Genomic DNA, 12,936 nt, shown 5'->3' on the forward strand with positions numbered 1-12,936 from the left:
TTTTTCATTGACATAGAAGAGGTAGACAGACAGCCTGTTTTAGGCCAAATCTATTTTTCTTAATTGAAAGGCAGAACTCCTGCTATTACTTTCAAAAAAAAAAAAATGAGCAAAGAAAACCAAAGTTGATTACTCTCTCGACAAAAAAATCGCTAGACTTTTTTGTTCCTGCTGCAATTCCGCTTTGATTTGTGCAAAAAGAGACAAAGGGCTTGTTTTGCACTTTCTCAATATTGTTGCATTTTCGTTCCTTCCAAATCTCCAAGATCATAAGAAGGGTGATACTTCTAACCGCCTTGCGAGGGTTGAATCTTATTTTGAAATTCTATTCCAATATACCGCCAACATTTGCCTCAAACAGAGAAGGGTAAGATAAAAAAAGATGCTCAGTCTAAGATCAAGTCAAATGTTGTACGCACAACACAAGTCCATAAAGACACATCCTTTTCTAGAATGTGTGAACATATCTTAAAGAAAAAGAGATGGTATAGACTGAACATTTGGAGGGTTCATGATGTAAATATGGTTTTAGATTTGTCTATACTCACACTCAAGAACCAATCAAAATGCAATATTCCACAATCTGATACTTGAGCGAGAGAAATAGAAAAAAAATTCATGTACAGTGTAGTTCAGATGATTTTGTTTGACACAGTCTAGCACCTGTACATACCATACCAATATTGTCAAACCTCCGAAGATCTCATGACTCGGTGCATGCTCTGAAGTCTCTGTCCTTGTCCATCTGCTTTTTTATGGAATTGCAGAACATTTATTACTATTTTGTGAAAGGTTAGCGTGGCTGGTCAAACAAACCATTGGCTGGCTCTTGTTGGGTTGGGTTGGACCCAGTCTAAGCTACGTACTACATACATCCCAAAAAATCCCAAGTCATGACATTTGCTTTCTCTCTTAGAAAGAAAGAAGAAAAAATATAGGAACTACTGATTGCAAACCTTTTTTTTTCTTGTGTATGATTTAAAATTCTCGCTAGCTAATAAAACAGTACTAGACATAATCTGTACTGAATCATTGTCGTTGGCAAAGTTTCTATATATAGAACTTATATATATGAAATAAGTAGTCCAACACAATGTCCAGTTCACTGTTAAAAAGTGCATTTCTACTGCTAAACTGGAACAAAATTGGCATTAAGCGGTTCAACATGTCTTGTCCAATTCCAAAAAGGTAAATGCAGCAGATAAAGTGTCCAGATTAAGAATAGGATATTTCAGGCATGCTTTTACACAGCTGGAGGGGGAAGATTGGTGACGAATCCATGGAAAGCAAACAGGTAGTTTTGCGTTTGTGGTGAAGGGAAAGCTGAAACTGGGCTCCGGAGCCTCCGGTCCAGGGTAGGCCAGCCACATGCGGCAGTGCAGGCGGGCAACTGAAACGGGGCGGAGACTTCGCCGAGGCCGAGCCGGCGAGCGCTCGGTTTCTTTTCTTCTCGGTCAGCTGCACTCTCTTCGTCAGTCAGTCTCCCCGCATACTTATATCCCCCTCCTTGACTTCGCCATCACCCTCTCCTACGCTTTGTTCTGGGCTCTTCCTGACTTCCTCCTCTTCTTCCTCCTCCTCCTTCTCCTCCTCCCCCCCTGTAGAGAGAGAATCCAGAGAGGGAGCGAGCTCTGAGAGAACCGGAGATGGGGAACATCTGCGGCGGGAAGGATCGGGTGGCCGAGGATTTCAGGCCGTCTAGCCCAGGTGAGGGCCTGCATCAATCAAGAACCCGTGTTGTTTTGTTTTCCCCTTCTTCGTCTTCTTCTTTCTCCTGTATTTTTTCATGTGATCCTTCCAATTCGTGGATCCTGAGGCTGGGGCGGCCTATCCTGGTCGAGAAAACTTTCCTGGCTTCTGCTCAATTTGTTTCCTGGAAGTTTCATCCTGCAGTTCGCCTAGCTGAAGATACATGTTTTGTTTAGGATCCTAGATTAGGATTTCCTGTTCCTTGTATGTATCATGGCAGTAGAGACTTAGAGACGGGGGGATTTCAGATTTGTGATGAAAAGGAACTTCTCCGAGCTCAATTCTTGCTCTTCACTTTTATTTATTTATCAGAAATTCGCAGTTTTTATTCTCGAGGGGTGGGAAAAAGGCTAGCTTTTTGCTGAATTCTCCATGTTCTTCACTTATTCCCACCGTAATCAGTAATCACACTTAATCGTTGCCTAATCGTGTATGACAGGGACGACAATGATCTCCAAGACGAGCGGCAGCATAACCACCAGCCAGAGCACCACGGGGAAACTCTCCTCCGTGAGCAGCAGCTTCATGGCGTCCGCCGGCAGCTGCAGTACCAGCGGCGGGTTCGTCGACGAGGGGGCCAAGTACCCCGACGGCCAGATCCTGGAGGCGCCCAACCTCCGCACCTTCACATTCATGGAGCTCAAGACGGCCACCAAGAACTTCAGGCCCGACAGTGTCCTCGGTGAAGGCGGGTTCGGCAGAGTCTACAAAGGATGGGTGGATGAGAAGACCATGGCCCCGACCAGGAACGGCACCGGCATTGTTGTTGCCGTTAAGAAGCTTAATTCGGAGAGCATGCAGGGCTATGAGGAATGGCAGGTAAAATCTAGCTTCCTTTTTCTTTCCTTCTATATATTCTACTATATTAAACAACAACGATGATAATCTTGGAATAGAGGATGCCAAGTTGATGAGCATTAGTTAGTATAAGATCGTGACAATTGGACTTTGACTTGGTTTTGTTTGCTCTGATGATGGTACATGGTACCAGTACAATCAAAACAATCGCCTTGTTGTTAGCTACAGATGCAGTTCAGTTTCTGGTAATACAGCACGAATGGAGCTAGAGAGCTTAAAAGAAGCACAACGATTTTGAAGATTCTCCTGATCACTGGATGCTTTATGGTTCTTTGTGCTTTGTTTAACCTCTGATGACCTGTCTGTCAGTTTAGTACATGTGTGATGGCTGATTGTTTAATTCAGCTGCGTTATCTCGGTAGTACCAATGGTCCAATGCTGACCAGAAAGATATTGTTGGAAGTGTTATACAATAATACAACAAGCCACATGTTTATCACAATGCAGTTACTTTTTGTTTGGTGAACTATGTCATTTTCAGAAAACTCAACAATTTCATCAACGTGCCACATTTGCAAATTGTGGACACAATTTACTCACTCAGTTCTCTTAGTTAGTTTAGTCTAATAAATGTCCTTGTTTTGCTAAATGTTAACTAGCATAGCTAATGGAGACTTCTCAATCTACTTGCAGTCGGAGATAAATTTTCTAGGAAGGCTCTCCCATCCGAACTTAGTGAAGCTCTTGGGCTACTGCTTGGAGGACAAGGAACTTCTTCTCGTGTATGAATTCATGGCCAAAGGGAGCTTGGAAAACCATCTATTCAGGAGTGAGTTCTTACTGCTCATTAAAAATGCCCTCGATGAAGTTCCGTGCACATTTCACTGAACAAGTTTTGGAAATCACCTTGCTTACAGTGGCGGAACCAGGGGGACCGTACCCCCCCCCCCCCCCCCCCCCCCACACACACACACACACACAATATGGAAAAATGTTTAATACCCCTATAGATATTTCAATTCATAGCACACCAAGGCATCAATTCACCTATTTTGCCATCATAATATTGTGATTTTTCTTTATGAATACTAACAACATATATAAAAACATTAAAAAAATACTGATATTGGAGCCAATTAATTGCATTTCCCTTTAGGAGGATGCGCCCCGCTGTCTTGGGAACTGAGGCTGAAGATAGCCATTGGTGCAGCTCGAGGACTTGCATTCTTGCACGCATCAGAAAAGCAAGTAATCTACCGTGATTTCAAAGCGTCTAACATCCTTTTAGATGCGGTAAGTTCAATGCTATGCAATGTTTTTTTACAGAACTGGGGGCGGCCTAAGCCCCTACAGGCAAATGCTATGCAATGTACCTTTGATATATCAATTCGCTATTAAGGTCAAATAGTGACAGTGCTTTATTTTTTTTGGCAGAACTATAACGCAAAGCTCTCTGATTTTGGCCTTGCTAAGCTTGGGCCAACTGGTAGCAACTCACATATCACAACCAGGGTGATGGGAACATATGGCTATGCAGCTCCAGAGTATGTAGCAACAGGTATGTGTCCTCAAGTTCTCTCACCAGCTGATACAATCACACTCTGCTTCCCTTGTAATGAATTGCCAACACTCCATGTGCTAGTCATTCCACACATTGAAACAGAAACATACGCGACATAGATTCGGTTGTCCCCCACAACCAATATCACGCTATTCTCGCCCTGCAGACATTTCCACATTTGATTTGTGTGAAACAGCAGGCATACATATCATTCACGTCACTTTGGGTATATTCACACCTTTGCTAGTCTCCATCCAGGTCATCCTCACTCATGTTTTCGGTGTGCATCAGACTCTACACCTTTGTCTTGCTTAATTTAGAATCTTGTACACCAGAAAATGCAAACACTGGAACATGGCCATGGATGTCGAAACAGAATCCAGTTGCAGAACTGGTTTCCCTACTCTAAGTCTCTAACTACTAGTAGAAGGGAACAGAGAGATTTGCTGTCATTGAATTCCTAGAGTAGTGGGGCACTACTAAAAATGACCTGCACCTGCACTTGCTGTCCCCAGGTGGATAATATCCCACAAGAATCATGCATAACCATTCCAGTGCCTTGTCACTTTCCACAAAAAAAAAACCATGACAAGGATGTGCAATCTGTTTACCCATTCATCGCTGTTATCCTCAGCAAATTCTACCCATTCGAATGCAGAATTTGCTACAGTTACAGTTACTTTCCTTGAGCTGCTGCTTGCTGATGTTGATGAACGATGATTGTGCTGACTGTGAAAGAAACCACCATGTCCATGTCCATTGTGCAGGCCATTTGTACGTGAAGAGCGACGTGTACGGCTTCGGCGTGGTGATGCTGGAGATGCTGTCCGGGAAGCGGGCGCTGGACCCGAACCGTCCGAGCGGGCAGCTGAGCCTGGCCGACTGGGCCAAGCCGTACCTGGCCGACCGCCGGAAGCTGGCGCGGCTGATGGACCCGCGGTTTGAGGGGCAGTACAACTCGAAGCAGGCGTTCCAGGCGGCGCAGCTGACGCTCAACTGCCTGGCCGGCGAGCCCCGGAGCCGGCCGTCGATGAAGGAGGTGGTGGAGACGCTGGAGCAGATCGAGTCGATGAAGAGCCGGTCGCGGGAGGCACGCGACGGCGGATCGTCGCGGGACCGGCACCACGGCCGCACCGGCGCGGCGCACCAGCGGTCGCCGCGCGCCGGTGGCGAGCCGCGCGGCCGTGGCGGGTCCAGGGCCTCCAACGGCCACGCCGGCAGGGCCGCGCGGTGACACTACTCCCGCAGTGACGGATGATGACGATTCTTCATGTAAATGGCGTAATTTTTTGCCTGATCTGTGTCCTGTTCTCGCATGCCTGCTGATGATGCTGCGGTGATTGCTGGTGTTGTGCTGTCATGGCTCATGAGGTGGTTCTTGGCGCAATCATGATGAGGTGTATTATGAGATTAATTAGCAAGGAATTCAAGAGGGGTGGTGGTTGTTGTAAGTTGTAGCCAATAGTCTAATATAGTAGAAATAGAAGCCCTGTTCACTTGGCTTATAAGCCTTTCAGTTATGGAGCCAAGCGAACATGGTAAGAAGAAAGGAATAATCATTCAAAATGTAATTTCGAGAAAGAAAAAAAAAAGAAAAGGATAGGTTTTTGTGTATGTGTTGTTGTTTTTCCATGAACCTTTGGAAAAGGACGTGGAGTTTATACTTGAGAAGACGTGGATAGATTTCTGTGTTGAGCGTGTTGACTAGATCGTTGCTGGTCTCTCAAATCTCAGCTGCATCATCATGGTCATGGGTCCATGAATTACATCATCAATGTGGTGATGCTTGCGTCTGCGTCAAATGTCTGCAGATTTATTTCATCAGCCATATATAAAATAATGTGCGTGTTGTGAAAGAGAACAAAAAAAGGGGGTGCGAAATATAAGAGGATTGCTATATTCAGGCGCCTGCATTTTTTGGCAACAATCTTATGCAATCAATTTGTCTCCCTCTGTTTTTTTTACACATCGTATTAGTTTTTTTCCCTAAATGAAATATGTGGACCATCAATCTTAAAATTTGTATAGGTTAACAAACATGTCCATCAGTTTTAAAAAAGCTGTATAGGTTAACAGCAAAAAGGTAACATTTGTGTGTTTTAGATTTACTTAAAAAAATAACTTCCATAATAGTATATAGTTCACAACATTTGTGAAAATCTATCATCAAATTAAAAATGTTGAACTTAAGACAAATCTACACGTTAAAAAAACAGAGGAAATACGATTAAAATACCAACTCATAAGAGGTAATTCATAATTATTTTTCTATGGCTAAACCATAATAAAATTATATGTATCCGATGAACAATAATTGAAAGAGCGAGCGCGTAACGTATATGAGAGGTGGGAGCATAAACAAAGCATGAGAAAAGTCAATCAATACGCCAAATCCTGTAGATCCTGTGAACGTCCTCGGTTGACCAAGCAAACAGGGGTGGGATGGGACAGGTTATCTGGACCTTACTGGGCCAGCTGGCCGCCCATTTTGACGCCCAAGCAAAGGTCCAATAGTCCAACTCATTCCCTGTCTCCAGCCTGCCAACCAACCCACCAACCCAGGCCCATCTCTCTCGGTCTCAGGTCCAGCCAAGCCATCGCCGGAATCCAGGGGACGCGCCGCAAGCGAGTCGCCGCCAAGACTTGGCCGGAGAGGACGTCGCCTCGCGCCTTTTACCGCCATTAACCTCGCCGTAACTGTGCCGACGCCGACACGACACTCCGCCAGGAAGACGCGTGTTGATTGCGACACTGGTGTCGGTGTGGTACAGGTAATACGTCCAGGTTTCCAACGCGTAGACCGTTTTTTTCCTTGTTCTTATATTCCTGGAGAAGAGTCAGCGAGGGATGAAAACTTTTCAGGCTGGTTTGGAACAAGGGGAAATTTACCTATTTCTAGGTTTTTGCTGTGAAATTGAACTGATCCTGTGAAATTCCTACGCGATTCCTGCGAAATTCCTACGTTCTAAACAGGCCCTTCACCGTCAAAGTTCCGATGGACGAAAAACAACCTTCGTTCTGAACCAGACATATACGAGTTTCATTCACATGAACTTTGCAGTATTTTTTTTTTTTGAAACTAACTTTGTAGTAATTTTTATACAGTATATATAACAAAAAGGATGACATCACATCACAGGAATTAAAAGGACGCAGGATGAATGGAGTTGATTACTTCTGTGCTGCTAAATGAACTGGTCTGGGCTGTTTGTTCAGTGGCTACGTTGGGCCCAATGCACACGGCCCACTTCAGTACTAAGGCACAAGAGGCCCACAGACTAAAGATGCAATTGGGCTAGCTAGCTAAACTAAACATGCGATTATGCAGGCGGCCCCCTGCGCTACTCGGGATTAGCAAACCGAGGCGTGTGCCGGTGTGCCCCACACTTCCCCTTCCTGCTCCGGCAAGAGGCAGCACACCGCGTAAGCATGGCGCCTAGGGCTGCTCCGGCGCTGCGGGTGCTCCCGCTCGCACTCGCCGCGGCCATCTTCTCGGGGCTCACCGCCATACTCATCTACCTCTCCGGCGTCTCCTCCTCACGTAATGCCCCGCCCCCACCTCTCTCGTCCTTCAGTTTGCGTGTCGTGCGGGAGATCCCTGACGCCGGATTGGTGGGTGCGTGCAGATGGCGGCGCTCGGCTCTCGGAGGCGGACCTGGCGGCGCTCGCCGCGCTGCGGGGCAGCTTCAGCAAGTGCGTGGTACGGTCTTGCTCATCCAACTCCTCTCACGATCAGCTGATTACTTGTCTTAGTGCTCCTGCTCATCTCGTGCCGCATTGTGGTTGTGACCTCTGGGGTCACTAACTCGTCGGAGCCACCAGCTGTGGTGGACTGGGAGGGTGATTGCTTCAAAATTCTTGATTCCGTGTGCCAATTGTTCTGAGTCTGAAGTGCACTGTTCAGTGTGTACGAGATAGCACAGTGACAGTGAGGTTTTTGTTTTGGTGTGAATACAAATTTCTGGGATTATAGCGTATCTATAGTTCAATTGGATGGCAGTTGCTGCATAGGTTTGCAGTGTTAGCAGCCTCAGGATCTTCATTGATGTCTTGGTTCAGACAAACCTTACTTGCTTGCTTAAAAAATCTGCAGGATGCAAATGGGCTAGGACTGAAAGCGGTGACTGGGGAGGACTACTGTCGAGTTGTGATACAATACCCAAGTGACACAGTTTCTAAGTGGGTAAGTTCTTTTCCTTGTTGTGTCATGCAAAGGTTTTACTTGATACAGGCAGGACTTTCCCCATTTCATCCTTATGGATCAGCTTGCAAAGTACATTTGGTTCTGTGCTTACCTAGCATCTTATATGCTTTTGAAACTCTGCTGCATGTTTGGCCAGCAAATATAGTACTCTGTCGGCCTCCTCTCGTAACTAGGGTGTATGACCATTTTTTGTAGCTCTTATTATGGACTAATTTTTTGCAGAGAGATCCAATCACCCATAAGGTTGAAGGTCTGTCGTTTGAGTTCAATCTGTGCGAAGCTGTAGCTTCATGGGAGCAGGTGATCATACTTCGTATTCATAAGTCTATGTGATTTATTGAACCCAATGAATCCAATATCATATAGCACTGCTTTCAAAAGTCATATGACGAGTGCCTGACAACATTGGCAATTGTTCCCGTTCGGCTTACTGAATTTTGGCTGAAACTTGCTGAAAAACACTGTTCTGGCTGAATTATTGTGAGAGAAAAACACTGTTCCGGCTGAAAAAAAGAAGCCGAACAAGCCGACTTCTGGGTAAGCTGAACAAGCCGAACGGCTGAATTATTGTGAGAGAAAACACTATTCTGGCTGAATTATTGTGAGAGAAAAACTCTGTCACTTTTCAACTGCCCCATCTGAATTTCATGAACACCATAACATACACTGTACTGCAATGCAATGTTGGTCTATAGTTCTTCACAGCTACACGGTTAGCTATTGATATGGTCACTAAGTAGTTTTTCTCTCCCAGGTCCGAAACAGTACAACAGTACTCACAAAGGAGTACATTGATGCTTTGCCAAATGGCTGGGAGGAGTATGCATGGAGAAGGATCAACAAAGGAATCCTTCTGTGGGTAGATACAAATCCTTGCCATTTCACCTAGACTTATAAAGTGTGGTTTAACTCCAATAGATTACTAAGCATATATAGTTCTGAGTTTGCAGGAATAAGTGCCAGAACAGAAGCCTTTGCATGGAAAAGCTCTCACTAGTTCTACCTGAGACATCTCCATATGTTCCTCACCAATTTGGTAGATGTGCTGTTGTTGGGAACTCAGGTGATCTTCTTAAAACTAAATTTGGGGATGAAATTGATTCTTACGATGCCGTCTTCAGAGAAAATGGTGCACCCACCCAGGTTTGTTAAGATGATTTGTTAGCTGGCCAGTTTTCCCCCCTACATTTGGATGTTCCCTGAACTCGTTCTATCCATACTGCAGAATTACACTGAATATGTTGGTACAAAGAGTACATTTCGCCTTCTGAATAGAGGATCTGCAAAGGCACTAGATAAAGTTGTTGAGTTAGATGGTAAGTCTGCCATCTATCTTTTGTCCCCTATAAGTGGGATATCAATATGAAAAGGCATGCTAATTTTTATGGTTGCAGAAACAAAAAAAGAAGTACTGATCGTTAAGACGACAATACATGATATTATGAACCAAATGATTCGGGTAATTTAACTTCCATGTTAGAAATCAGACCACCTTGAGTACATGTTCTATATTTTCTTATCTGGCTGCTGGAACTCTTGCTATGTAGGAACTTCCAATAACCAATCCGGTATACCTCATGCTAGGCACATCATTTGGTTCCTCAGCTAAAGGAACAGGGCTTAAAGCTCTTGAATTCGCCCTTTCCATCTGTGACAGTGTTGATATGTATGGCTTCACAGTAGACCCAGGTTACAAGGAATGGTTAGTGAATGGTTGATCTTCACGTAGTGACAGTAAAGAATTCTGGTCTACAGTTTTGCTTACAGCTGGAGCTGTTATCTTTCAGGACAAGGTACTTCTCAGAGGTCAGAAAGGGACACACTCCACTACATGGTAGAGCATATTATCAGATGATGGAATGTCTTGGCGTGAGTTTCTTTCTTGCTGTAATCTTAGCTAACAAAACTGTTTACATCCATTATGTTATGTTATTTTGCTTGTTACCCATGATAATGTGGTGTACTGATATTAAAAATATATTATGTGCAGCTGGTAAAAATCCATTCACCGATGCGAGGTGATCCTGGCAGGACAGTGAAGTGGCTGCCTACCAGGGCTACCATCGAGGCTGCCAGAGTTGCTTCTGAGAAGTTGTTGAAGTAAGTTTCGGGGCCTTCCTTTCTTTTGTGATTTAGTTCATCTGTTCATCAGGATAATTGCTGTGTTTCTTCAGTGTCTGTATCTCCTTGAATCACGGCTCTGTATTAGCAAAACTGATGAACCCGTTACTGATGGTAACTGTACTGAAAGTTCAAACTTGCAATTGTCACTGCAGGAGACCTGGGGCTGGAAGTAATAGCCCTCTGGGGACTTGCGCCATGATAAAGAAGCGCAGGAAAGGGAAGGAACCAAACAGATCTGGTCTACGAGATGCTGCCATGAAGCACCTCGAGGACATGAAAAGTGCCACCAGGTATCCCCAGGAGCGGAATGCAGGGGGTGGGTACCTCTGCATGATCAATGATAGATAGGACTACGGCTGATCATGGCATCAGTTGCCCAGACGAAGAAAAAATGGCGTTGAATGCTTGTGATGAATGTGCAGCTTGAGGGAACGAAAAGGCCGGTGTCTTTGATTTATGCAGCTGGTGTACAATGTTTTGAGTGTAGAGAATGTTTGGTGTATAATTTTTTCGAGTGTAGAGAAAGTTATCTTGATGAAAGGGCTTTGGCTGGTGGAGAGTGGAGACCAGCATATACACATCGAGGCGTGGTGCTAGCCTGATTGCGAGCCACTTTGGTGAGATCTTTGCTGTGCTGTGTCCTGTGTATTAGGGTGAGAATGGTAGGCGGTGGATGATTTTTTAATAAATAATTGCAAATCTAGAAGCTGTTATACAAAAATTGTAGATATAGCATCCTGTCGGCGGTTGGGAAGCCAACAGGTGCCTTGTTGGCCTCTGGAAGGCCGACTGGTCTCATGTCGGCACCTCAGCAGACGATAGGGGTGATGTGTCAGCCGATAGCAGGCCCCATCGGCTTTGGGGAGACCAACAGGCCTGTCGGCTCTCCAGCAACTGACAGGCCTATCGACTATCCAGCAACTAATTATACTATTTCATGCTTTATGACCCAATATGAGCTCTTTTCCGAACATAACCATCACTAGACATAAAACCAACTTTATCATTGCAACAATAAAAACATTTGCTCTCCTTTTCCGAACATATAAACATATATTACGCACCATAACCTAAGGAATCTTACAAACTTTTGAAGGCAAACACATTGTAATATTAACTCAGCGCGGTACATGGACCAAACCTGCAAAGCCTACGTCGTTTGTCCGCTGAATTGTCCTTTGCCTCGATGCAGGCGTCGGAAGTTATCGGAGCGTTGCCTCCATTAAATGGTTGTAAAGCGACTAATACGGTTGGAGGCATCAGAAATCCAGGAGTACATTTGTTCACATCCATGCAACCATACAACCATATGACTAATACAGGTCAACCAACACGACGCTCATGTTTGACGGCCTATGCTCCTCAGTGACGAATCTGCACCGTAGGGTGAGTGAGCTGGTCTGGAGGACGACGCTGGCGTGCCAGCGAGGTCGACTCTGTTGGCTGTGTACCCTCAGTCGGCCGAGTAGGTAGAGGTGCACCTGAAAGCTGTGAGGGCCCAACCTCATCGGGGAACCAAGGAGGAGTGTCGTCGGTGCAAAAGGTCGCGAAGCTGCTAGTACCTATCGTGTAGTCACCGCAAGAAGCGCGTCCACCTACCAAAAAATTGTAAGGTCACATAGAGCATGTTACGTACAAAATGCATGAAGAAATGGGAAGGTCATCGCAAAAGTACCTAGGACTCCAACCGTCGGGTGTGAAGAACGAGCACATCCTCTAGATCCTACGACCGGAGGCAGAGGCGGCGCTGAGCCTCACCCTGCTGGACGTGAACAACTATGTCTGTGGTGTGGCGGCACGATGCCCGACGTACTCCCGCCAAGCAACGTTGCCCCAGTCGTCGAAGGGCAGCAGCCAACTCGATCCTACTAACCGTTGGGGGGTTCTGCTCGAACCGCTGGGCATACAAAGCAGCTCGTTGCCCATGTCGTTGCAGATATCTGTCTGCAAGGCAGGCATGTATTGTTGCATGAATTATTGTGACTCATTGGCAAAGTAACAATAGGACAAAGAAGCTTACAAATTTACTTACTAGAGCATGGAAAGCAGCGGGTGGCTCCATCGCGGACGTGTCGGTGATCTCGGCCTTGTGCGGCACGGCCTGTACCGGCACGGGGGAGCAACGGACGTGTGTGGCTCCATGGAACCAACGCAAGTACTCGCGGTACGTGCCCTCGTCGAATGGTGCACCTAGGTCGTGCACGTCGGTGGCCGCCTCTGCCCAGGTGTTGACCCAAGGCATCATCCTATCCACCCACGACTGCTCAAACACTATGCCTGGACCTTTCTCCTTGAAATCCTACAATAGAATTAATAATGAACAAAGATGTACCAACATCAAGAAGAAATGTGGATACAACAAGACTTACCTGTGCGACCCGTCAAGCTGAAGTCGGGGAAGGGGGAAGACCTGCGAGCGCCCAAACTAGCGTGCCACCCGCTCTGGACAGTATGGCTCGATGAAGATGTCGAACACCAGTCGTTTCCTCGTGTACCACAG

The 12,936-nt window shown here is 45.7% G+C and overlaps 2 protein-coding genes across 3 annotated transcripts; both read left to right on the forward strand.

Annotated features, from left to right (window-relative positions):
* The first annotated feature begins 1,453 nt into the window (after window positions 1-1,453).
* LOC136466497 (probable serine/threonine-protein kinase PIX13) lies at window positions 1,454-5,722 on the forward strand. 2 transcript variants are annotated; one of them, XM_066464932.1, is made up of 7 exons: window positions 1,454-1,471; window positions 1,605-1,707; window positions 2,189-2,568; window positions 3,241-3,376; window positions 3,704-3,840; window positions 3,982-4,105; window positions 4,876-5,722. In XM_066464932.1, exons 2-7 carry the CDS (start codon window positions 1,647-1,649, stop codon window positions 5,340-5,342), a joined length of 1,305 nt encoding a protein of 434 aa, XP_066321029.1. In that variant the 5' UTR covers window positions 1,454-1,471; window positions 1,605-1,646; the 3' UTR covers window positions 5,343-5,722. The 2 variants fall into 2 exon arrangements, with proteins under 2 accessions (XP_066321029.1, XP_066321028.1); XM_066464931.1 differs by lacking the exon at window positions 1,454-1,471 and having other exon boundaries at window positions 1,512-1,707.
* Window positions 5,723-7,276: 1,554 nt separating this feature from the next.
* LOC136462478 (sialyltransferase-like protein 4) lies at window positions 7,277-11,100 on the forward strand. The gene is made up of 12 exons (XM_066461570.1): window positions 7,277-7,649; window positions 7,735-7,808; window positions 8,202-8,291; window positions 8,535-8,612; window positions 9,067-9,167; window positions 9,263-9,455; window positions 9,538-9,628; window positions 9,707-9,771; window positions 9,860-10,014; window positions 10,100-10,181; window positions 10,303-10,412; window positions 10,589-11,100. Exons 1-12 carry the CDS (start codon window positions 7,538-7,540, stop codon window positions 10,782-10,784), a joined length of 1,347 nt encoding a protein of 448 aa, XP_066317667.1. The 5' UTR covers window positions 7,277-7,537; the 3' UTR covers window positions 10,785-11,100.
* Window positions 11,101-12,936: the final 1,836 nt, after the last annotated feature.

This window comes from Miscanthus floridulus, chromosome 7 (genome assembly GCF_019320115.1).
Source record: "Miscanthus floridulus cultivar M001 chromosome 7, ASM1932011v1, whole genome shotgun sequence".
In the NCBI taxonomy this organism is placed as follows: Eukaryota; Viridiplantae; Streptophyta; class Magnoliopsida; order Poales; family Poaceae; genus Miscanthus; species Miscanthus floridulus.

Coding starts and splice junctions, on each gene's coding strand:
- LOC136462478 (XM_066461570.1), top strand. CDS start 7,538: ATGGCGCCTAGGGCTGCTCCGGCGCTGCGGGTGCTCCCGCTCGCACTC. Junction 10,015..10,099: donor GACCCAGGTTACAAGGAATG/GTTAGTGAATGG, acceptor GTTATCTTTCAG/GACAAGGTACTTCTCAGAGG. Junction 10,182..10,302: donor AGATGATGGAATGTCTTGGC/GTGAGTTTCTTT, acceptor TATTATGTGCAG/CTGGTAAAAATCCATTCACC.
- LOC136466497 (XM_066464932.1), top strand. CDS start 1,647: ATGGGGAACATCTGCGGCGGGAAGGATCGGGTGGCCGAGGATTTCAGG. Junction 2,569..3,240: donor AGGGCTATGAGGAATGGCAG/GTAAAATCTAGC, acceptor ATCTACTTGCAG/TCGGAGATAAATTTTCTAGG. Junction 3,841..3,981: donor CTAACATCCTTTTAGATGCG/GTAAGTTCAATG, acceptor TTTTTTTGGCAG/AACTATAACGCAAAGCTCTC.